The sequence below is a fragment of the Muntiacus reevesi genome, chromosome 2 (assembly GCF_963930625.1).
Source record: "Muntiacus reevesi chromosome 2, mMunRee1.1, whole genome shotgun sequence".
Classification (NCBI taxonomy): Eukaryota; Metazoa; Chordata; class Mammalia; order Artiodactyla; family Cervidae; genus Muntiacus; species Muntiacus reevesi.
The window spans coordinates 11,178,656-11,200,599 of record NC_089250.1 but is presented as its reverse complement, the minus strand read 5'-3'; the positions used below and the strand labels follow the sequence as shown (position 1 = coordinate 11,200,599).

The 21,944-nt window shown below is 47.2% G+C and overlaps 2 protein-coding genes across 2 annotated transcripts in view; both read right to left on the bottom strand.

Annotated features, from left to right (window-relative positions):
* The window catches only part of LOC136157105 (ankyrin repeat domain-containing protein 26-like), a 209,646-nt gene extending 198,344 nt beyond the window's left edge, over positions 1 to 11,302 (bottom strand). The window contains exons 1-2 of the mRNA XM_065919137.1: positions 10,361 to 11,302; positions 5,999 to 6,063 (exon numbers count right to left, since the gene is read on the bottom strand). Of these exons, the coding sequence (XP_065775209.1) occupies positions 5,999 to 6,063; positions 10,361 to 10,561 (266 nt within the window). The 5' untranslated portion in view covers positions 10,562 to 11,302. The remainder of the gene's footprint in view (positions 1 to 5,998; positions 6,064 to 10,360) is intronic.
* On the bottom strand, positions 10,670 to 11,539 carry LOC136157104 (uncharacterized). Its single transcript, XM_065919136.1, has one exon. It carries the CDS (start codon positions 11,537 to 11,539, stop codon positions 10,670 to 10,672), a length of 870 nt encoding a protein of 289 aa, XP_065775208.1.
* Between the last annotated feature and the right edge of the window lie 10,405 nt (positions 11,540 to 21,944).

Genomic DNA, 21,944 nt, shown 5'->3' with positions numbered 1-21,944 from the left:
GGCATTGCCTTGCTTGGGGATCGGAATGAAAACTGACCTTTTCCAGTCCTGTGGCCACTGCTGAGTCTTCCAAATTTGCTGGCATGTTGAGTGCAGCACTTTTTTCACAGCGTCATCTTTCAGGATTTGAAACAGCTCAACTGGAACTCCATCACCTCCACTAGCTTTGTTCATAGTGATGCTTTCTAAGGCCCACCTGACTTCACATTCCAGGATGTCTGGCTCCAGGTGAGAGATCACACCATCGTGATTATCTGGGTCATGAAGATCTTTTTTGTACAGTCCTTCTGTGTATTCTTGCCACCTCTTCTTAATATCTTCTGCTTCTGTTAGGACCATACCATTTATCGAACCCATCTTTGCATGAAATGTTCCCTTGGTATCTCTAATTTTCTTGAAGAGATCTCAAGTCTTTTCCATTCTGTTATTTTCCTCTATTTCTTTGCATTGATAGCTCAGGAAAGTTTTCTTATCTCTCCTTGCTATTCTTTAGAACTCTGCATTCAAATGCGAATATCTTTCCTTTTCTCCTTTGCTTTTCACTTCTCACTTTTCACAGCAATTTGTAAGGCCTCCTCAGACAGCCATTTTGCTTTTTTGCATTTCTTTCCTATGGGGATGGTCTTGATCCCTGTCTCCTGTACAATGTCATGAACCTCCATCCATAGTTCATCAGGCACTCTGTCTATCAGATCAAGTCCCTTAAATCTATTTCTCACTTCCACTGTATAATCCTAAGAAACATGATTTAGGTCATACCTGAATGGTCTAGTGCTTTTCCCAACTTTCTTCAAATTAAGTCTGAATTTGGCAATAAGGAGTTCATGATCTGACCCACAGTCAGCTCCTGGTCTTGTGTTTGCTGACTGAGAGGAGCTACCTCACGTCCGAGGTCAGGGAAGGCGACTGACAGGAGAAACCCCACGTCCAAGGAGCGGCAGCTGCGTTGGCACAGAAGGGCCGAGACGAGCTACTCCACGTTCAAGGGCAGGAGGGGCAGCCATGAGGAGAAACTCCTCCTCCAAGGCAAGGAGCAGCGGCTGCACTTTGTTGGAGCAGCCATGAAGAGACACCGCACGGCCAAGGTACAAAACACCCAAGACAGACAGTAGGTGTTGCGAGAGGGCATCAGAGGGCCAACACGCTGAAACCACAATCACAGAGAACTAGCCCATCTGATCACATGGACCACAGCCTTGTCTAACGCAATAAAACTAAGCCATGCCACATGGGGCCTCCCAAGACAGACGGGTCATGGTGGAGAGGTCTGACAGAATGTGGTCCACTGGAGAAGGGAATGGCAAACCACCTCAGTATTCTTGCCTTGAGAACCCCATGAACAGTATGAAAAGGCAAAATGATAGGATACTGAAAGAGGAACTCCCCAGGTCAGTAGGTGCCCAACATGCTACTGGAGATCAGTGGAGAAATAACTCCAGAAAGAATGAAGGGATGGAGCCAAAGCAAAAACAATACCCAGGTGAGGATGTGACCGAATAGAAGCAAGGTCCGATGCTGCAAAGAGCAATATTGCATAGGATAATTCATTAGGTCCATGAATCAAGGCAAATTGGAAGTGGTCAAACAGGAGATGGCAAAAGTGAACGTCAACATTATAGGGATCAGCAAACTAAAATGGACAGGAATGGGTGAATTTAACTCAGATGACCATTATATCTACTACTGTGGGCAGGAATCCCTTAGAAGAAATGGAGTAGACTTGTCATGGTCAACAAGAGTCTGAGATGCAGTATTGGATGTCATCTCAAAAATGACAGAATGATCTCTGTTCGTTTCCAAGGCAGACCATTCAATACCATGGTGATCCAAGCCTATGCCCCAACCAGTAATGCTGAAGAAGCTGAAGTCGAATGGTTCTATGAAGACCTACAAGACCTTTTAGAACTAACACCCAAAAAAGTTGTCCTTTTCATTCTAGGGGACTGGAATGCAAAAGTAGGAAATCAAGAAACACCTGGAGTAACAGGCAAATTTGGCCTTGGAGTATAGAATGAAGAAGGGCAAAAGCTAATAAGAGTGTTGCCAAGAGAACACACTGGTCATAGCAAACACCCTCTTCCAACAACACAAGAGAAGACGCTACACATGGACATCACCAGATGGTCAACACTGAAATCAGAGGACAGGCAACAGCCTACCTGAAAGGTGGTGAAATTGGCCCAGGTCTGAACCTGGGTGTGTGCTGGGCGGAGAGAGAGGATTCTTTATCATGGGCAGGGATGGGCCCTGGGGCTGTTTTCAGCCTGTGAATGAGGCTGAGGAATGGGAGAATAATTTCTCCAGGATCCAGGCAAGTGCAGCCTGCAGCTCCAAGCAGTGCTTGGGCTCTGTGTCCACATCTGCTCCCTGGTTAATTTCTGAAGCTGTCGGAGCACAAGAAATCTGTCTAAAGGAAAGTTGGGTGCTGGCGTTCAGATGCTTAAATAAACCACATCTGTAGGAGTGCAGAACCCAAAGGCCATGTCTGGGCCCTCAGCATTGAGAAGAGAGATCGTAGTAGTATGTGGATAAGGCAAAGCTCGGGATGCTGGAATCCTTTTGAATTATTACTCTGGCTCTGCCCCAAAATGAGCCTCATATATTTCAACCAATTTATTTTCTCCATTTGTCTATGGATCCATGTATCTATCTCCTGTCTCCTGTGATCTCACCCTGCAAATTAGACTGTTTGCCTGGGGAGGAAGAGGGATAGGTCACACCCAGCAAGGCTGTTCTAGCACTCATCTGGCACTAATATCAACTAACCCCCACAGTGATAAAGAAAAACCAAGGGCTGCAGCAGAAAGAGTTAGATTTCGGTGGCAGGCAGGTTGTGCGTGTGCAAATCCCAGCTCAAATATCAAGTTTAAACCCTCAGCCTCAATTGACTCATCCCAGCATCACTTTATGAAGTTGTGGGTGTTGGAGGTTATCACATAGAGTGAAGGGGCATTTTGTTAAGTGTACATATGGCAGCAATCACTACTCTTATTAATTTGTACATTATCACTGTTTCTGCAGAATCAGGGACGTGCCGTCACTAGGTGGAACGCTAGTCTAGTAAGGGTGGACATTAGGTATTAATCAAGGCAAGGCTGGAGAGAAAGGAGCGGTCCGGCTGCTCTGGAGAGTGGGCAAGAGGCCAGGAGGCAGTGGGCACCAGGCCCCAGACCCCAGGATGGTGAGTAGAGGAAGGCTAATGATGAAGGTTCTCGACTGAAGAGGAGCAGGACTCAGGCCTAAACAGTTCTGCCTGGACAAGACAATGTACCAGTGGGCCAGGGCCAAGGAATGTGCTGCTGGGGAGGGGACAGCGGGGAACCCACCTCCCTGCTTCCTCCAGCAGAAGCTGAGCAGCTGCTCCCCTCAGGGAAGGCTAAGTAGCCTCACCAAAGCCACTCTGACAGTAAGTGATGGATCCAAGGTGGAAAACTCAATCGTCTTTCCTACTGTACAGCACGGGCCATTCTGCTCAATGGTATGTGGCAACCTTGGATGGGAAGCGAGTTTGGAATGAACACTGGAGTCTGTGTATCTTTTTGAATTAGTTTTCCCCAGATATATGCCCCAGAATGGGACTTCTGCATCATACAGTAGTTCTATTGCACTTTCAGCTTTTTAAGGAACTTCCATACTGTTCTCCATAGTGGCTGTACCAATTTACAGTTTTACCACTAATGTAGGAGGGTTTCCTTTTCTCTATATCCTCTCCAGCTTTTATGATTTGTAGACTTTTGGATGATGGCCATTCTGACCAGTGTGATGTGATACCTCATTGCAGGTCTCTCGTGCATTTCTCTGATAATTTGTGATGCTGAACATCATTTCATGTGCCTACTGGAAATCTGTATGTATTCTTTGGAGAACTGTCTATTACAGTCTTCTGTCCATTTCTATTTTGTATTTTTATTTATTTGTTTTGCCCATTTTTAAATTGGCTTTCTGGTTATTTTAATTTTCTTGACATAGAGTTACATGAGCTATTTGTATATTTTGGAGATTAATCCCTTGTCAGTTGCTTCCTTTGCAAATATTTTTTCCCTCTCTGTTAGTTTTTTGTTTGGTTTATTGTTTCCTTTGGTGTGCAGAAGCTTTTAAGTATAACTGAGTCCCATGTGTTTATTTTTGCTTTTATTTTCGGTACTCTAAGACATGGATCAAAAAGGAGATTTCTGCAATTTATGTCAGAGTGCTTTCTTTTTGGCTGTGCCATGCAACTTGTGGGATCTTAGTTCCCTGACGAGGGATCGAACTCAGGCCCACAGCAGTGAAAGTGCCAAGTCTGAACCCTTGGACTGCCAGAGAATTCCCTCAAAGAGTTTTGGCCTATGGTTTCCTCTAAAAGTTTCCATGTAGGTCTTTCATGCATTTCAAGTATACTTTTGTGTATGGTATCAGACAATGTTCTATTTCATTCTTTTACTCAGCTGTCCAGATTTCCCAGCATCACTTATTGAAGAGGGTTTTCCGCACTGTCCATCCTTGCCTCTTTGTCACAGGTTAAGCAACCACAGGTGCATGGAGAGAACAGTCCACATCATGTTGTTGAGTCCTCCTACCCCAGACCTGAGCTTTCCATCTCTTCCAGCGTTTACGGTTTTTCTCATTCAAGCACGTAACAGTAAATGTGCAGGCAGATGGAGGGGAGGGGGCGTGCAGCAGCCTCACGAGAGCCGCTGCCACCAGGAAGAGGAAAGAGGTTGGCTGCAGCAGAACAGGGACTGGGCTTCTGTCCAGGATGTCGTAACAATGTTCTTACACAGCTGCGTGTCTATGTACAACATATGAATGTTTCCTACAGAACTATTTTTCTATAACAAGAAAGCTCTTTGCCCACAGTTACTCCCTCGCTAAAACCCACGTCTTCAGGCTCCAGCTGAAGAGTCTCTTCCTCGGAGAGAATTTCCCGGATTTCTCAATCTACCAATATTTTGAGTGCATGACACTCTCTCCAAGTGTGGTGTTTTCCTTCACGGCACGTACTCTGACCCGCATTACCTGCACTGAACATCTGCCTTCTGCGTGACACTGTTGGGGGCCATGGGGTCAAACCTCTTGATTCTGCTGTTTACAACGGAAACACCAGAGCCCTTTATCAGCTCATAACTGCTGAGTGCCTATCTGTTGCATGAACAAATGAAGGACCTGGGAACCTGAGTGCAGGACTTTCCATTTCCCTTACATTTACTGCAGACCTCTCGCACATCAGTTCCTCGTTCATCAGCATTTATCCTTAAACACAGTCACTGCAAAGTGTTCCCACTGTTCTGTGTCCTCCACACACCCTAACAGCACGCTACTGATTTCTGCGCCCAACTAACTGATGAAAACACTACCGAACAAGGCCAGGGATGAAATCTCAAGTTGCAGACATACTTCTCTGCAGGATGAACTCTCAATAACTCATTTTTCCTCCAGCAGTCAGTAGTCTTGGGTCTCATTCTTCACCCAATCACAGGTCCTTTGAAGTCTGTGAAGTCTCTGTGCCCACTCCCATGCTTGGCTCTATAAACAGTCCGCAACTCCAGAACCCTCTAGCCTACCAAGCTGTAGTGTTCTGCAGCACGAGTTCCCAGCCCACTTCACTCAAGCTTTCGAAGTCACTGCTACTCCTGCTAAATTTGCAAACTGCCTGTTCTTCCTTTAAACCCACTAAGGCCTCACCTGATGAAAACAAGCAGCGGAAACAAGACACTTCACTCGTCAGGTCTCTTACTTGCTCTTGTGTCATCTCTCTTGGATCCACCCTAATTCCGTTCAAGTCATACCAGTCAAACAAGAAGTATTTATTGAACCCCTACCATGTGCCAAGCAGTATTTTGTTCCTGGAGACATAACAATCATTAACACAAATCCTTCTACTTCTGTATAGCTAGGGTATGATCAGGCTCACAGAGAATTAAAAAAAAGAAAACATATCTAAAAACTAATGTTAAGATGATCTGACATCAATATCATATTTCTTAAACTGTTTTAGAATATCAACTGACCAACTTACATATCAGGTAGGGTTTGCTCGCATAAAACGTTCATCTCCTCCAGAATTTGCCTCCGTCCTTCCTCCTGGAACATATAAAATTACACTCCCTCATTCACCCACCAAGTTTGTAGCAATACTCTATGCTCATGTACCTTATGAAAAACCAATAGTCCTTCCACACCTCCTAACATGGCTATGATGACAAGTGTTGTAGAGGATGGGGAGAAACTGGAACCCTTGTCCAATGCAGGTAGGAATGTAAAATGGTACAGCCCTGTAGAAAAAGTCTTGTGGGTCCACAAAAGTCAAATTTCGAACTCCTACATTATCCAGCAATTCCTCTTCTAGGTATACACTCAAGAGAACTGAACACCTATGTTCATACAAAGTATGTCTATTCAATGGAATATTGCTCAGTCCAAAAAAAAAAAATGTGCTGATACATACAACAACATGAACTTTGAAAACACTGCTTAGTGAAATAAGCCAGACACAAAAGGACAAATATGGTATGATGCAAATTATCTGAAATGTCTAGAATAGGCAAACTCATAGAAACAAAGTAGATTAGAGGCTACCAGGCTGAGGGGGTAGAAGAGTGGGTAGTTACTGCTTAAAAGCTATAGAGTTCATTTAGGGTTATGAGAAAGCTTTGGAAATAGAGGTGATGGTTGCACAACAATGTGAATAGAATTAATGCCACTGAAGTGGACACAGAAGAATGGTTAGAAATGGCAACATTTAAGTTTTGCATCGTTAACCACAATTAAAAACAATAAAAAGGGATGACTTACTAACAAAATACACAATCAACACAGTCATTGAGGATAATCTTAAAGACACCGTAGTGAGAAGTCAGACAGAAAGGAGTACACACTGTATGTTCTAACTGGCCCTGCACAGAAAAGTTTGCAATTGCTGGCATGCTGACTCCAGAAATACAATAAAAAAGACAAATATAATCTATAGGGGAAAGAAAATCCTTGGCTGCCTCAGGCTGCAGGTGGGAGGTAGCCAGTGCTGCAAAAGAGAAAAGGGAGTCCTTGGGATGGCAGACATCTTGGTTGGGTTGCTGGTTACAAGGATTGTATACATTTGTCAAAACTCTAGTAAAATGTGTACTGTGTTGTACATAAATTATACCTCAATAAAACTAACGACAAAAAGCTAATAGTCTACAGACGTAATAACACACGACAAAAGCAGGTAAAATACTCATTATCGGAAAAGGATCTTAAAAGGTTACTACCCACCACCCACCAAAAAAACCCTACACACTGCTAGGATAGAAAACAGAAAGGTCAAAGGAGTTTTTCTGCTATCTACTTTGGCAAATTTCTAAAAAAAACTTCCCTTGGAAGGATAAAAACAGGAGAATTAAAAAATTCATAAATGCTACACAATGTCTGTCAACCAGCAACACCTACACCTGAAACACTGTAAATAAACTATATTTCAAATAAAAATTTTACCAAAAAAAAAAAAACACCCAATAATGCGTGACAATGACAACCAAAAGAAAAAAAAATCTCGAAACAAAATCATGATAAGCAACCCATTTACTGTTATCGAGCCAGAATAAATGCATCAGCAAAAAAAACTGCTTTAGCACTACGGGTATAACTGCAAAATTACACTATTTAATGCAGCTTCAATGTAAGAAATGATTTCTAATGAAAAATGAAAGCTTGCCTTCTACCGACTCTTTCATCAACTGGATAAAAAGATATCATGGAAAAGTCTGCTTTACTAGAATTCAATTAAATATTCCTTTTATCACAAATATTATTTTATGGGACAGCTGAAACTCTTGCACGATTAGATCAGCAGGTATACAAAAGACAAGTATGAAATAAACTTGTAAAGATACAACCGAGTTGCCAGATCTGAATTTTTATTTATTTTTTTAAGATTTAAACTGTTAAAATTCACACTGGGAATTGCATCATTTTGTGCTCCCACCACCAGCTGTAAGCCCCTGAGAACTCAAGATAATTTTCCTAAAGACTCAAATGGTTATCAGTTCTGCAGACACAAAGGGCATCATTCCAATCTGCCAAACACAGCACCTAACCATAAGAAATTCTGGAATGAAAAAGGCAGAGTCCCTGCTCTCAACCAGCTACCATCTGCTGCCACGGAGGCATGATTCTTGAAAGCATGTGTGGGTCCAGGGTGTGAGGGGTCAATCAGATCAAGACCAATTCTTAGTCTAACCCAGCTCAGCTCTCCCAGTGGCCAGCCCCCAAAGGCAGCCAGGACTGCAAGAAAAGGTGCACTGATGCCCTCTAAGACCCAGAAAAGCCAGTGATTTTACACTTGTAAGTTCACCCTTGATTTCCCCCCCTCCACCCTGCCACTTCCCAAAGTGGGACACCAACACTTCAAGTCTGAGCAAAACAGACAGTTGGACTCACAGGCTGAAAAGCCAGCACCTGTGGGCAGTGTCTGCGCCTTTGCGCTCCTTTCTCCCCGTGTGATCTAGTCTTCCCACCCTAGTGGGGACTTATTGGAAAGCCTCCACCTCTCTCAAACATCTGGCTTAAAACTCAGCATTCGAAAACTAAGATCATGGTATCCAGTCCCATCACTTCACGGCAAATAGATGGGGGAAAAATGAAAACAGTGGCAGAATTTATTTTCTTGGGCTCCTAAGTCATTGCGGATGGTGACAGCAGCGATGAAATTGAAAGACCCTGGCTCCTTGGAAGAAAAGCTATGACAAGCCTAGAGAGCGTTTTAAAAAGCAGAGATACCACTTTGCAGACAAAAGTCCCTATAGTCAAAGCTATGATTTTTCCAGGAGTCATGTACGGATATGAGAGTTGGACCATAATGGCTGAGCACCGAAGAATTGATGCTTTTGTTAGAGAAGACTCTTGAGAGTCCCTTGGACAGCAAGGAAATCAATCCAGCCAATCCTAAAGGAAATCAACCCTGAATATCCCTTGGAAGGACTGATGCTGATGCTGAAGCTCCAATACTTTGGCCACCTGATGTAAAGACCAGACTCATTGGAAAAGACCCTGGCGCTGGGAAAGATTCACGAAATGACGAAGGAGAAGGGGGCTACAGAGGGTGAGATGGTTGGATGACATCACTGACCCAATGGACATGAATTTGAGCAAACTCAGAGAGACAGGGAAGAACAGGGAAGCCTGGCGTCGTGCCTTAGTACATTCGGCCATAAAGACTGGGGCATGACTTAGGGACTGAATAACCACCCCTCTGAGTTCTACGTCTCCAGGGAACCTCCCACTGTGGTCTCCTAACTTTGCAGATAAGGTAGCTGCCTGAAGTTGCAAGAATAACAGACTGCAACCCAAGAAGACTGTTGGAGTTGGGGCTCTGCTTCCAACAGCTGCAAGTTCAGACAAGCCCTTTAACCTGATGCGTAATTCCAGTGGCTCGGCTTCCCCGTCTGTTAAATGGCCCAAGTGTCAGACCAAGTGCTCTTGGATGTTCAAAACAAGACTCACCTTACCCAAAGGCTCTTCCTGCCCTGCTGACTGCCAGATGTTTACTCTGCTACCTGAGAGAAGCCTCCAGAGACGCGGTCCCTCCCCTCCTCGGCTACTCCTCTCACCTCCACCCCTGTCCTTGTACCTACAAGACCTGTCGTCTCAGGACACGGTGTTCAGCGACCCCCGACCGGGCTGTTGACCACATCCATCTCTCCTGCTGTCTATTCTAACCCACTGAGAACCAGTCTTTCTTCTATCCGATCCGTTCCCCAAAGTGCTACGTGGTGGTTTCGTCCCTAAATCGTGTCCGACTCTTGCAAGCCTCTAGACCGCCAGGTTCCTCTCTCCATGGGATTCTCCTGGCAGGAATACTGGAGTGCGTAGCCATTTCCTTTTCCAGAGGAGCTTCCCAACCAAAGAATCGAACCCGGGTCTCCTGCACTGCAGGCAGATTCTTTACCGACTGAGCTATGAGGGAAGCCCAGTCATCCGTGGGGAAGCACCTTAATTAGTGAAGTGAAAGTTGCTCACTCTGACTTGTTGCAAAGTCTGACTCTTTGGGACAGTCCATGCCAGAATAGTGGAGTGAGTAGCCTTTCCCTTCTCCAGGGGATCTTCCCAACCCAGGGATTGAATCCGGGTCTCCCACATTGCAGGCAGATTCTTGACCAGGTGAGCCATAAGCGCTGCGACAGCTATCTAAACACAGAGTAATCCCATGGCTTCTCTGAAATGCCTTGTGAGTGAAGAGCGAACCTCAGGCTCCAGAGCCCGGTTGCTGCCCGCCCTTCCCCGGCGGGGAGGGGAGGGTGCTTGCAGGGCCGGCTCCCCGGTGGGGCTACCCTCACCGCAGCCCTCAGGGCGCGGCCCTAACTCCCGGGCTACGCTGTCCCCACCTCCCCGGTGTAACTCTCACCTGAGCTCCAGCAGCCCGTCTCCCGGTCTCTCCGCGCGTCACCGGGGCGAGACGCCCACCGGAGCCCGCGCGCACAGCGGCTTCGAGGACGGGGGGCAGCGCGTGGCGCTGAGGAAGTGGCGGCGACGCCCGCGCGCGCGGGAAGCTGCCGAAACCGACCTGCCCACAGCCACGGAGTGGAGCCACAGGCACGCCCGCCATCCGCTCGCGGCTGCGCAGCCCCAGAGCAGCGGCCCAGGAGGCGCCCGCTCGCCTCTGCCCTGACGGCGCCCCGCCTCAGGCAGCTTTCCGTCGGTCGCGCGGGGCGGTTCAGGGCCGGCTCCACGGCCTCTCGTAGAACGTGGCGCAGACACCAGGCGGAGAACTTAGGCCGGGCCTCTGAGAGCGTCGGCGGCGCTCGGGGGGCGTGTGAGCGGCGAGCACCGGCCGGCGCCTGGGGGCGGGGGTTGTGTGGGCGGTGAGCCGGCCGTGCGCCTGCGCGGGGGGCGTGCGGCCGGGGAGTGCGTGAGGCGTCGGGGGTCGTGAGAGTGGGGAGCGCGGCCCGGCGCACTGGGGCGAGGGCGGCGTGTGTGTGCGGCGAGCCGGACCGGCGGGGAGCGACCAGAGGGGTGAGTGTGAGCTGGAGCCGGGTCGGCGGGGGGTGGGGAGAGGGGTGCGTGTGAGCGGGGAGCGTGAGCCGGGCCGGCGGGGGCCTGGGAGAACGGTGTGTGTGAGCGGGGAGCGTGAGCAGGCAGCGTGTGAGCTGCGAGCCGGGCCGGCGTAGGGTGGGGAGAGGGGCGCATGTGAGCGGGGAGCGTGAGCCGGCAGCGTGTGAGCGGCGAGGCGGGCCGGCGGGGGCGGGGGGCGTGTGAGCGGGGAGCTTGAGCCGGCAGCGTGTGAGCGGCGTGCCGGGCCGGCGGGGAGCGCCCGGAGGGGGGCGTGTGAGCGGGGAGCGTGAGCCGGCAGCGTGTGAGCGGGAGCGGGGCCGGCGGGGAGAGAGGCCCGTGTGCGCGGGAAGCGTGTGTCGGCAGCCTGTGAGCGGCGAGGCGGGCCTGGGCGGGGCGAGGGCGTGTGAGCCGGATAAGGGGTTCTGTCAGTAGCAGGCCGGCGCCCCGGGGCGCTGTGATCCGGGCCTTCAGCGAAGGGGGCGTGTGAGCCGGAATTGGGGCCCTGGGAGCCGGGAGGGCAGGCGGTCACCATCTGGCCTGAGGGGCGGGCAGCTGGAGGTCGAACCCCGGCCCCCTCCGCGTGGGTCCGGCGGGGCGCCTGGAGAAAGCTATGAGGCTCCAGCGGTGGGCTTGGCCGGTGCGTCCGTCCTGCCGCCACCGGGCTGCTTATTGTTTTTTAATTTGAAGGCAGTGACAATATCCTGATTTTCCTACCCTACACTTTGGATTTCGAGTCTAAAAATGACTGCATAATGCCAGGTCAGTCTAGCCAAATGTTTGTGTCTGTTCCTTCCGTTCTTCTCAGGAGAAGAAGTTTAGAGAGTACAGTTGATTTACAACATTGTGGTAGTGTCAAGGGTGCAGCAAAGTGAATCACTTACGTGTATATATGTATATCCGCTCTTTATAAAAACACTTTTTCCACATGGGCTGTTACAGAATGTTGAGTTCCCTGTGCTATAGAGTTGGTCCTCGTTAGTTATCTATTTTAGAAACAATCGTGCGTAGTGTGGCGTGTGTGAGTCCCAGTCTCCCAACAAGTGTATGTTTCTTTGGTACCTGTGCATGTATGTGTAAAAGTGCTAGAGAGGATCAGAGAGAAAGAGGCTGAATTGTGCTGTTTTACCCCTTGGGCCTTGAAAAGATAGTTCTTGAAACTTGAAAGTATTACCGTGTTTGGATTGTCAAGTTGATCTGCAGGGAACATTTCAAGAGACAGGAAAGCATGGAGTGGGGGGGGGGGGGGGAATAGTGATAAATATATGGGCTTATGACAACAGCAGTTTGCTTTAGTGATGTTTTAATATGGGCTTCCCTGATCGCCCAGTTGGTAAAGAATCCACCTGCAATGCAGGAGACTACTATAACTACTATAACATTGAGTCCACATTAATTTTATAATTCAGATTTAATTCATGTCACATTGACGGTGATTATTTTCAAGTTCCGATTTTCTGATTTTCGCATTTAAAATTGCCGTCTGAATTACTGATTCAAAACTAAATGGAACAAATATTATTCAGGTTATAATCATTAACAAAAGTATCTTTTTAAATTTGACTTAGATACAAGCAGCATCTGAAGAAAATTGACAGCAGTCCCAAGAGGAGCCTATTGCTTCCTTAAGAAGTCAGATGGAACTCAGAATTAAAGACTTGGGATCTGAACTCTCCAAGATGCAATCTTTTGAAGATTCTAATAAAGCAAAGTTGGAAAAATATAAGCAACACTACCTAGAGGAACTAAAAGTTAGAAAGTCCTTGGAAAAGAAACTAGACAAGTAAGTCAAAAGCTAGAATCACAGAAAATATATTTAGTCCATTAATTTGTGTCTGAAGCCTAATTTTTATAGAGCCAGTTCCTGAGATTAGTAGGAAGTGAAAACTAACTAGATAATCACTGCTAGAGGGCACCCTAAGAAAAATGAGTAATAAGATATCCTGGTAAGTTTTCCTAAGTTTGTCCTGCTTGATTCTACTTAAGATTCTCTCCTTCAAGCTCCCTGTCCTCTGTTTAAAAAATATGTATGTTTTCTAAATTAACTATATCGACTGTGACAAATAGGAATTTGATATTGATTTATTCTTGTTCATGAATTGAAAACACATAATTTACTTTGAAAGTCATGTCACACAAGCATTATTGCACTGGATAACAAGGTTTTACATGTTCATTTTGTCTATATTATAGTTTAAAATCTATGTGTTTTTTTCTTAATCTGAGAAAGTAGCTGGCCTAGGATTCGGGACTCAGTCAGAAGGACATGGCCTTTGTGACTTCTTTTGTAGAACTAGGAACTTTGACTAAATCAATGACTCTCATACCTTACAAAAAGATTCTTTTTTTCCCCAAAGAAAGGAACCTTTCTTTTAAAAAAGAAAACTCCTGCAGGGTAAGTAACATAAAACGGAGACAAGCATAGAGCCTTGTAGCTGAAGAGCGGCCAGAGGCCCCGCAGCTGTGACTTCTCTGTTCCCCATCCCTGCAGTGACCCCTGTGGGACCTTCCCCGTCTATGGGATATAGTTCGGAAACTCACACTTAGGAGAGAATCCCTCTGGCTAAACATCTTCAGAATTGAAACTTGCTGGGACACTGTTTCTTGTGTGTAAATTTTCTCACCTTTCTGTCTTTTCCTTAAATGGAAAGTTTGAAGAAAATCACAGATGTGTTGTTCTCCTTCTTAACATTTGACTTCAGACTTCTTCCTCCATTTGAACGTGACTTGAACGTGGCGGCGGATTCTTAACCACTAGACCCCAGGGAGTTGCACGGGTTCATTTAAAACAGTGCCTGGGTCATATGGCAGTTCTATTTCCAGTTTTTTAAGAAATCTCCACACTGTTTTCCATAGTGGCTGTACCAGTTTGCATTCCCACCAACAGTGCAAGAGGGTTCCCTTTTCTCCACACCCTCTCCAGCATTTATTGCTTGTAGACTTTTGGATAGCAGCCATCCTGACTGGCGTGTAATGGTACCTCATTGTGGTTTTGATTTGCATTTCTCTGATGATGAGTGATGTTGAGCATCTTTTCACCACTTCTAGGCATACACACTGAGGAATCCAGATCTGAAAGAGACACGTGCACCCCAATGTTCATTGCAGCACTGTTTATAATAGCCAGGACATGGAAGCAACTCAGATGCCCATCAGCAGATGAATGGATAAGGAAGCTGTGGTACATATACACCATGGAATATTACTCAGCCGTTAAAAAGAATTCATTTGAATCAGTTCTAATGAGATGGATGAAACTGGAGCCCATTATACAGAGTGAAGTAAGCCAGAAAGATAAAGAACATTACAGTATACTAACACATATATACGGAATTTAGATAGATGGTGGCGATAACCCTATATGCAAAACAGAAAAAGAGACACAGAAGTACAGAACAGACTTTTGAACTCTGGGGGAGAACGTGAGGGTGGGATGTTTTGAAAGAACAGCATGTATATTATCTATGGTGAAACAGACCACCAGCCCAGGTGGGATACATGAGTCAGGTGCTCGGGCCTGGTGCACTGGGAGGACCCTGAGGAGTCGGGTGGAGAGGGAGGTGGGAGAGGGGATCGGGATGGGGAATACGTGTAACTATATGGCTGATTCATGTCAATGTATGACAAAACCCACTGAAATGTTGTAAAGTGATTGGCCTCCAACTAATAAAATAATATTAAAAATAAATAAATAAATAAATAAATAATTTAAAAAAAAATAAATAAAATAAATAAAAATAAAACAGTGCCTGGGAACTCCCTGGTGGGCCCGTCATTAGGGATCTGGGCTTTCACTGCCAGGGGCCCTGTTCAGTCCCTGGGTTGGAAATTAAGATCCCACAGTCTGGGAAAAAACACACAAAAAAACAAACTGGAAACAAAAAAGCAGTGCCTATAGTTGTGTTGGTCATCTTCCCTTTGAAGGAAGAGTATCTTTCCCCCCACAGAATTCAATAAAAGTGGTCTCATTTTGAATGAGAAAAAAAAATCTAGCCTTGAAAGATTCCTGAGTTGGTTCTTGGGCAGAAACAAATGAAGAACCACCTAAAACCCCTCCCTGCTGGCCCCAGGGAGCTTCGAGGTGCGTCTGCCTCCTGTTACTTCCCCCAGAGCCCGCGTGGCAGGTGCTGCCAGCAGAGCTGCTCCTGGGGTGAGGAGGGCTCTGCCTCACACACCCGCCCCAGCCGGCTCGGTCACTTTCCTTCTACTGCTTTTTCTTTATGGACTTCAGACTCGGGTGTGGGAACTCCCCTCGTGGTCCAGTGGTTAAGTCACCATGCTTCCACTGCAGGGGGAACTTGTTCCATCCCTGGCTGGTGAACTAAGATGCCAATGCCATGCGTGGTGTGGCCAGAAAAAAAAAAAATCGGGTGTGATTTTGATCGCTCATGTCATAGCCCCTCTTGATATCACCTGGAATTTTATTTGAGGGCTAGGTAAGTAAAAGGCACATTTGTGAAAATCAGCACTGGTTAAAACAGCATAAACAGGTTATCTGGTTTCCTTGATGTTTTTTATCCTGGCCCTTTGTCCTTTTGTGAGCTGTGATGGGAGAGGACACACAAACACAGTCAAATGGTATCAGTTAAAACAGCAGCACACTCAGCCATCAGATTCCCTGCTGTTTTTTTGTTTTTTGTTTTTTGTTTTGCCGTTAACTCTACACAGCTTGTGGGATCTTAGTTCCCCAACCCGGGATTGAAGCTGGGCTCTTGGCTGTGAGAGTGCAGAGTCCTAGCCACTGGACCACCAGAGAATTCCCAAATCCCCACCTGTTTGATGGCTCAAAGGAAAGCTGATAAGTATTATCAAAGACACAAAAGAAATCTGAGATTGGATCAAACAAAATGGCCATTTCATTCTGCTCCCATGTAGTCAAGGTTTTTGTTGTTGTTGTTGTTTTCTAATATTTACTTATTTAGCTTCAGCAGCCTTCCCTGCAACATGCGGGATCTTTAGTTGGGGCATTCGCACTCTTAGCTGTGGCATGTGAGATCTCGTTCCGTGACCAGCAGTGGAGCTGGGTCCCCTGCATTGGGAGCTTGGAGTCTTAGCCACTGGACTACCAGGGAAGTCCCTCAAGAAGTATTTTTGAGCACTTATTATATGCTAGACCACATGTAGAAGCTCAGAAGGTAAAATGAAAGCAATAGAATATCTCTGTGAAATGAAAGCTATGCAAGAATATTGATCCACATGGCAAAAGTCTGGACATAGCCTTTTCAATATGAGATTAGTTAAGGTCCATATAGTCAAAGCAGTGGTTTTTCCAGTAGTCATGTAAGGATGTGAGAGTTGGATCATAAAGAAGGCTAAGTGCCAAAGAATTGATGGTTTTGAACTGTGGTGCTGAAGAAGATTTTTGAGTCAAAAGGAGATCAAACCAGTCAATCCTAAAGGAAATCAACCTGGAGTAGTCACTGGAAGGACTGACGCTGAAGCTGAAGCTCCAGTACTCTGGCCACTGATGGGAAGAGCCAGCTCATTGGAAAAGACTCTGATGCTGGGAAAGATTAAGGCTAGGGAGGAGAAGGGGACAACAGAGAATGAGATGCTTGGATGGCATCACCGATATGACATGAACTTTGGAACACTCTGGGAGATGGTGCGGGACAGGGGAGGCCTGGTGTGTTGCAGTTCATGGGGTTGCCAAAAGTTGGACAGGACTTATGACTGAACAACAATAAATTAATAGATCCACCGGATGAAATTGATGCATCATCATAACAAAGAAGTTTGAGACATCGTCATACTAGCAGTTTAGCAGATTCACGCCCACCTTCCAGTGAGGGCTACTAGAATGGTCAGTCCATACAGCACAAGGAAGAGTAGTCCCCACTCGCCACAAATAGAGAAAGCCTGCAGCAACGAAGACCCAGCACAGCCAAAAAGAAATAGATTTTTTTTTTTTTAAAGAAAATAGGTAACAACTAAAAAAAAAAATAAGAAAAAAGGTGAAAGAATGTCCCCTTGAGAAGGTGAATTCTGCTCAGTTTTGAAGGATATAGAGACCAGCACATCCAGTAGACATTTGTTGAGTATTTACAATGTGTCAGCCGTGAGACCACATGCTAGGTGGGGAGCCAGAAGATAAACACACTTATAAGTAGTCCACCTTCAACTCTGATAGTGTATAACCCAGGCAGAGACGTTCCACAGCCAACAGCTGCATTTAGTGTTCAGAGGCAGCAGTAGAAATGTGCTCATTCAAGTTCTGTGCCAGGTGTGGGAAGCATGCTTGGAACTAGAGCCCCAGGCCTGCTTCTCTAGCACATACTGGTGACATTTTGACCTACAAGTATCTCCTGCGTTGATTTCTTTCTGTGTGACGTCAGGTGAAGCACAGGCAGAGAAAAGAGTTGGGAAGTGTGCAGCTCAGTGAACATGCATTGCAAGCGGCCCTGGGCCCCAGCATCTTGCATCCCTCCTCAGGTGCCCCTGGGGTCCCTCTGGCTCCAGCAGTTGCCACTGTCTTGATGAGAACAGCAGAGATTTGTTTGCCTGTTTCTGAACTTCCTACAGGTGGACATACACACAGCACATGCTCAGTGCATACTCTGGTTCTCTTACTCAGTATCATGTCTGCAGTCTGTATTCAGAGAGTGCAGGTCAGGGTCCAAGCATTGTCTCTGTCAGTGCTTTTGTTTCCCCTGTTGTCGTCTTTCATTGTCTGACTGAGTCACAGTTTATTTACCCATTTTCTTTAAGTACATCTGGATCATTTCCGGTATTCTTTTAATAAATTATGTTTTTGCTGAAAAAAGAATCAAAGTGAAATGAAAATGTTTTAGACAATCACACTAAAAGAACTTAACACCAGCATGCTTAAGCAAAACGTAAGTCTCAAAGATCTATTTCAGATAGATGGAAACTTATCCCAGGCAGAAGGTAGGAAATGAAGGAAGAAAGGAAAAACAAAGTGGCAAATATTTGAATAATTTTAAATGAGCCTTGGCTATATAAAACAAAAATAATTTGTAAGGAGTTCAAATAAATGATAACCAGGCACAGATTATCAGACAGGCTTTGTGTTGTCCCTGAAGAGGGTGAAACTGGTTGATGTGAAACTTTTAAGCTCCATAAGAAAGCTAGTCTCTAGCGTAAAAAGCATTAGTGAACTGAAGGGGGTCAGCATTGTATAGTGACAGAAGATTCAATTTTCCAAGAGGATATAAATGTATATTCTGTGACCCAGCAATCCCATTCTTAGGTGCGTATACTCCAGAGAAACTCTTAGGACATATGTGTGAGTGTTCAGAGCTTTTTTTCCCCCCGGTGTAGGGGCGAGGGATTTAATCAGGAAAGGAACCTTGGTGGAGGACTAGCCTAGGTGCTGGCATGTTCTCTTTCTTGGTGGGTAGTGAAGGCATGGATATTCCTTTATGTGCTAATGTTTGTGGTCATCAGACGCCTCTTTTCTGCACTGTTTTCTAACTATGCTATCTAATTTCCTTTTATGGAGTTCTTGATAGTGTTTTTTGGTGAATGGCTTATGATTCACTCTTAACTGCCTCACTATATCTTCAGGATTTTAAAACCTTAAGTAAATATTTGAAGAAATAAATGTCGTCAGTGCTGAAGGCAATATAAGAATCTTCCATCTGAGAAAACCCCAAAGGCCAGTGTGTTATCTATGTGGCCTGTCGAAAGCAGTGTTGACCACTTTTCTCAAATTCACAGGTTAACTTCGAGGAATTAAGGACGGTTTTGTGGCTGTGTTGTCATCACAGGCTGGTCTTGCCTCCTCAGATGAAGACAGTGGGTCTTTGAAGTCAGGTAAGAGGTCTTCATGGCCTTCTTTACTTCTCTTTGCGTGATTCTGTGACTTCTGGAATATGATGTTGTACCTGAACAATGCAGCAGGTCTATGATCCCCAGCCGCATGGACTGGGACCATGGACTGCTGCACCTGGGTTTTTTTCTTCTTTGGCTTCCTTATTTGTGAAATGGTTCTGCAAGGGGAAAACTCTCGTGTTTTTGTCTGCACTGCACAAAATCCTCTGAATACCCTGGCACTTCTGGTCACTAGATCTCTGTCGTTTCCCCCACACCAGGCCATTTTGCAACACCATCTGGGAGTTCTGCAGTTCAACTCCATTCTGACACCATGCCCCTGGACACAGCTGCAGACCCCACAGGCTAAGACAGCAATGCCTTCAAACAACAATCTCAAGTCCAGCTTGTCCGCTTTGCTTCTGACCCACTGCTAAAGATCAGAGGTGCCCACGGCCTCCTCAGGTTCAATTAATTTGATAGAGCAGCTCAGAGAAACCCATTACTGGATCAGCAGTTTATTGCAAAGGATGTAACTCACGGTGAGAGGTGCATGGGCTGTGGGCAGAGGCTAGAGCCCCCACGCCCTCTCCAGGGCTCATACTTCCCCGGTCTCCCCGTGTTCACCAACCCAGAAAGTCTCTGAATGCCATCCTTTTGGGGTTTATGGAGGTTTCGTTACACAGTCATGACTGATCCAATGATGGGGCATCAGTGATTGAATTCAACATCCAGCCTTTGAGCTCTCTAGAAGTCAGGGGTAGGGCTGAAAGTTCCAACCTCGAATCTCATCCTTGGTTTCCCTGGCAACCAGCCCATGTCAAGGTGTGGTTCTCAAAGTCACCTTATCAGCATAAACTTGGGTGTGGTTGCTCTCATCACTTAGGAAATTCGAGGGTTTTAGAAGCTGTGCAATGGATGGGAGGAAGACCAAATTCATATTTAAGTCACAATCTCACACATGTCAAGTACTATCTAGTGCTGAAATTACAGTGAACGGTGTAGACAAGATAAAGTGGGTGTGGAGAGATGGGAGAATTTGTTCTTCCCAAGGGCGCTGCAGGTGTAAGGTGCTGGCCAGGCTGGGAGGCTGGTGGAGCAAGCAGGATGCCACCAGCTGAGGCAGCCCTCCGCCTGTCTAAGACAATAGTGCTCTGTGCTCTTGGGACTTGTTAAAATCCTGGTTTCCAGTGGGATCCGTGGCACACAGGTAAGATTTCAAAACAAGTGAAGAAGGTCTGTGATACTTGTCAGAAGGTGGAGGGAGAATTCTGGAGGGAGGCCTGCTTTGAGGTGTGGCCTGTGGGTCCAGTGGGAAGGTGATGGCGGACGTGCTCCTTAGAAGATGGGCCAACTCCTTGGCTGGCAGCGCCTGCCGTGCTCTGGCCGGATGACCAGTCGAGGCTGCATGTGAGGAGTACTGGGAGGGAGAGTGCAGTGGCCAGCGGGTCTCTCCCTCCCCCATGGGGCAGGAGTTCAAGGTGTCTGACCCGCACAGGCCCCTGGTCTGCTTCCACACCCCGGGAGGGACCTTGGTCAGGAGCAGGTGCATGACTGGAGCAGCAGGTTCCGTTGGGAGGTTTGGGGCTTATGTACCTTTCATGTAGATTCCAGTGAGCCCCCCAGTGCCCCCTACCCCTGAAATCCTGTGGCTGATCGTACCCATTACTCAGGTGAGGTTTTCTCATCTGGAGCTAGGCCCTTGGGGAAGCACTTGTGGCCTCCCCTGAGGCTGAAATCTGTTGGTGTCCCACAGCCTGCTGTTGGAGCCACGTGGGAGCTGTGACCTGGGGGAGAGGAGGCTGATGAGGCAGGAGTCTGATAAGGGGGCGGAGTCAGAACAGGGGTGGAGTCTGATAAGGGGGTGGAGTCTGCCCAAGGGAGGAGCCTGATACAGTGGTGGAGTCTGACCAGGGGGAGGAGCCTGACGGGGGAGTTGTCTGATAAGGGGTTGGGGCGTGACAGGGTGGGGTGCAGGCTCAGAGGGAGTCTGCCCAGAGGAGGAGTGTGACCAGGGTGAGGAGCCAGCTTGTCAGCTAGCCTCCCTGGGACCTGAAGGGTCCGGTCATTGGTTGCTTTGTCTCAGGTTCCTCTTCCCCGAGGTGGGAAGAAGGCCACTTGGCTTTCCCGACTTGGGGTGTGATCGTGTGACCCTGGGCATGAAGGTGCCTGAGAAAGGCCACGCCCGTGTCATCGCTCCCTTTTCTGTGCTGGAACTCCTGTGAGTCCTCAACTTGTGTCCTCTTCGTGACTGGTGCTTTTCTCTGCCAACCCCCGTTTTGTTTTGTGTTGTTTTTCTCTTCTTTCAATTTTCAGACTTTCCTCAATTACCCAGTCAGTGGGGGGGTCAGTCATAGGCCTGCCTGAGGAGGCTCGGCCAGGGCTGGTGCTCACGGGCGGCCCCTGTTGTGAGAGCCCAGGGAGCCCTGCCCCCGCCCTCCGGGGCTGTGTGCTTCCCATGCGGGCCACCCTCCCGGTCTCCCCCATGGACTTCATCCCTGCCTCCCCGGCCAATCCACAGCATCCCACTCTCCGGCTTTCTAATCTGCCTGCTGGTCCTTCCCAGCGACTCATGCCACGATTGGAAACACACGCTTTGATGCTCCAGGAAGGTGCATGGCACCTGGGGCCAAATGGCTGGGGTTTTGAAGAACATTTCTGCTTCTCAGTCGTTCTGCTCCTTCAGTGAAGGCCATCACACAACACGTAACCAAAAAAGGTTTTTTTTTTAATTTTTGCTTGTTTAATCTTTTGGCCATGCCTCTCTGCGTGCTGAGAGCATTCTGCTCCTATGAATAAGTATGCACACACAGGAGGCACAAGGCTCGGTTGACCTTGTGGCCTGCCGGCCGTCTGGGCAGCGGCTGGGGACTGGCCGTGACCCCCAGAGGTTCCCACTGAGAGGCCACAGCTCTGTGCTCTGTGGGTGGTGAGACGCTGCCCCCTCCTGGCCTGATTTGTCACGTGGACACGTTCCTGGAGACTCATTTCCCCCTGGTGGAGGGAGGACTTGACACTTTGGGAGAACATTTATGAATTGGTCCTAATGTGTGTGATTTCTGGGCGTCTCGTTGCTCTGGGGAAAGTGCTGAGCAGCGGAAACGGTGAAGAAAGGGGTACCATTTCAAGGGGATGTGGGCCTCCAGACACAGACCAGGGAGTCTCAG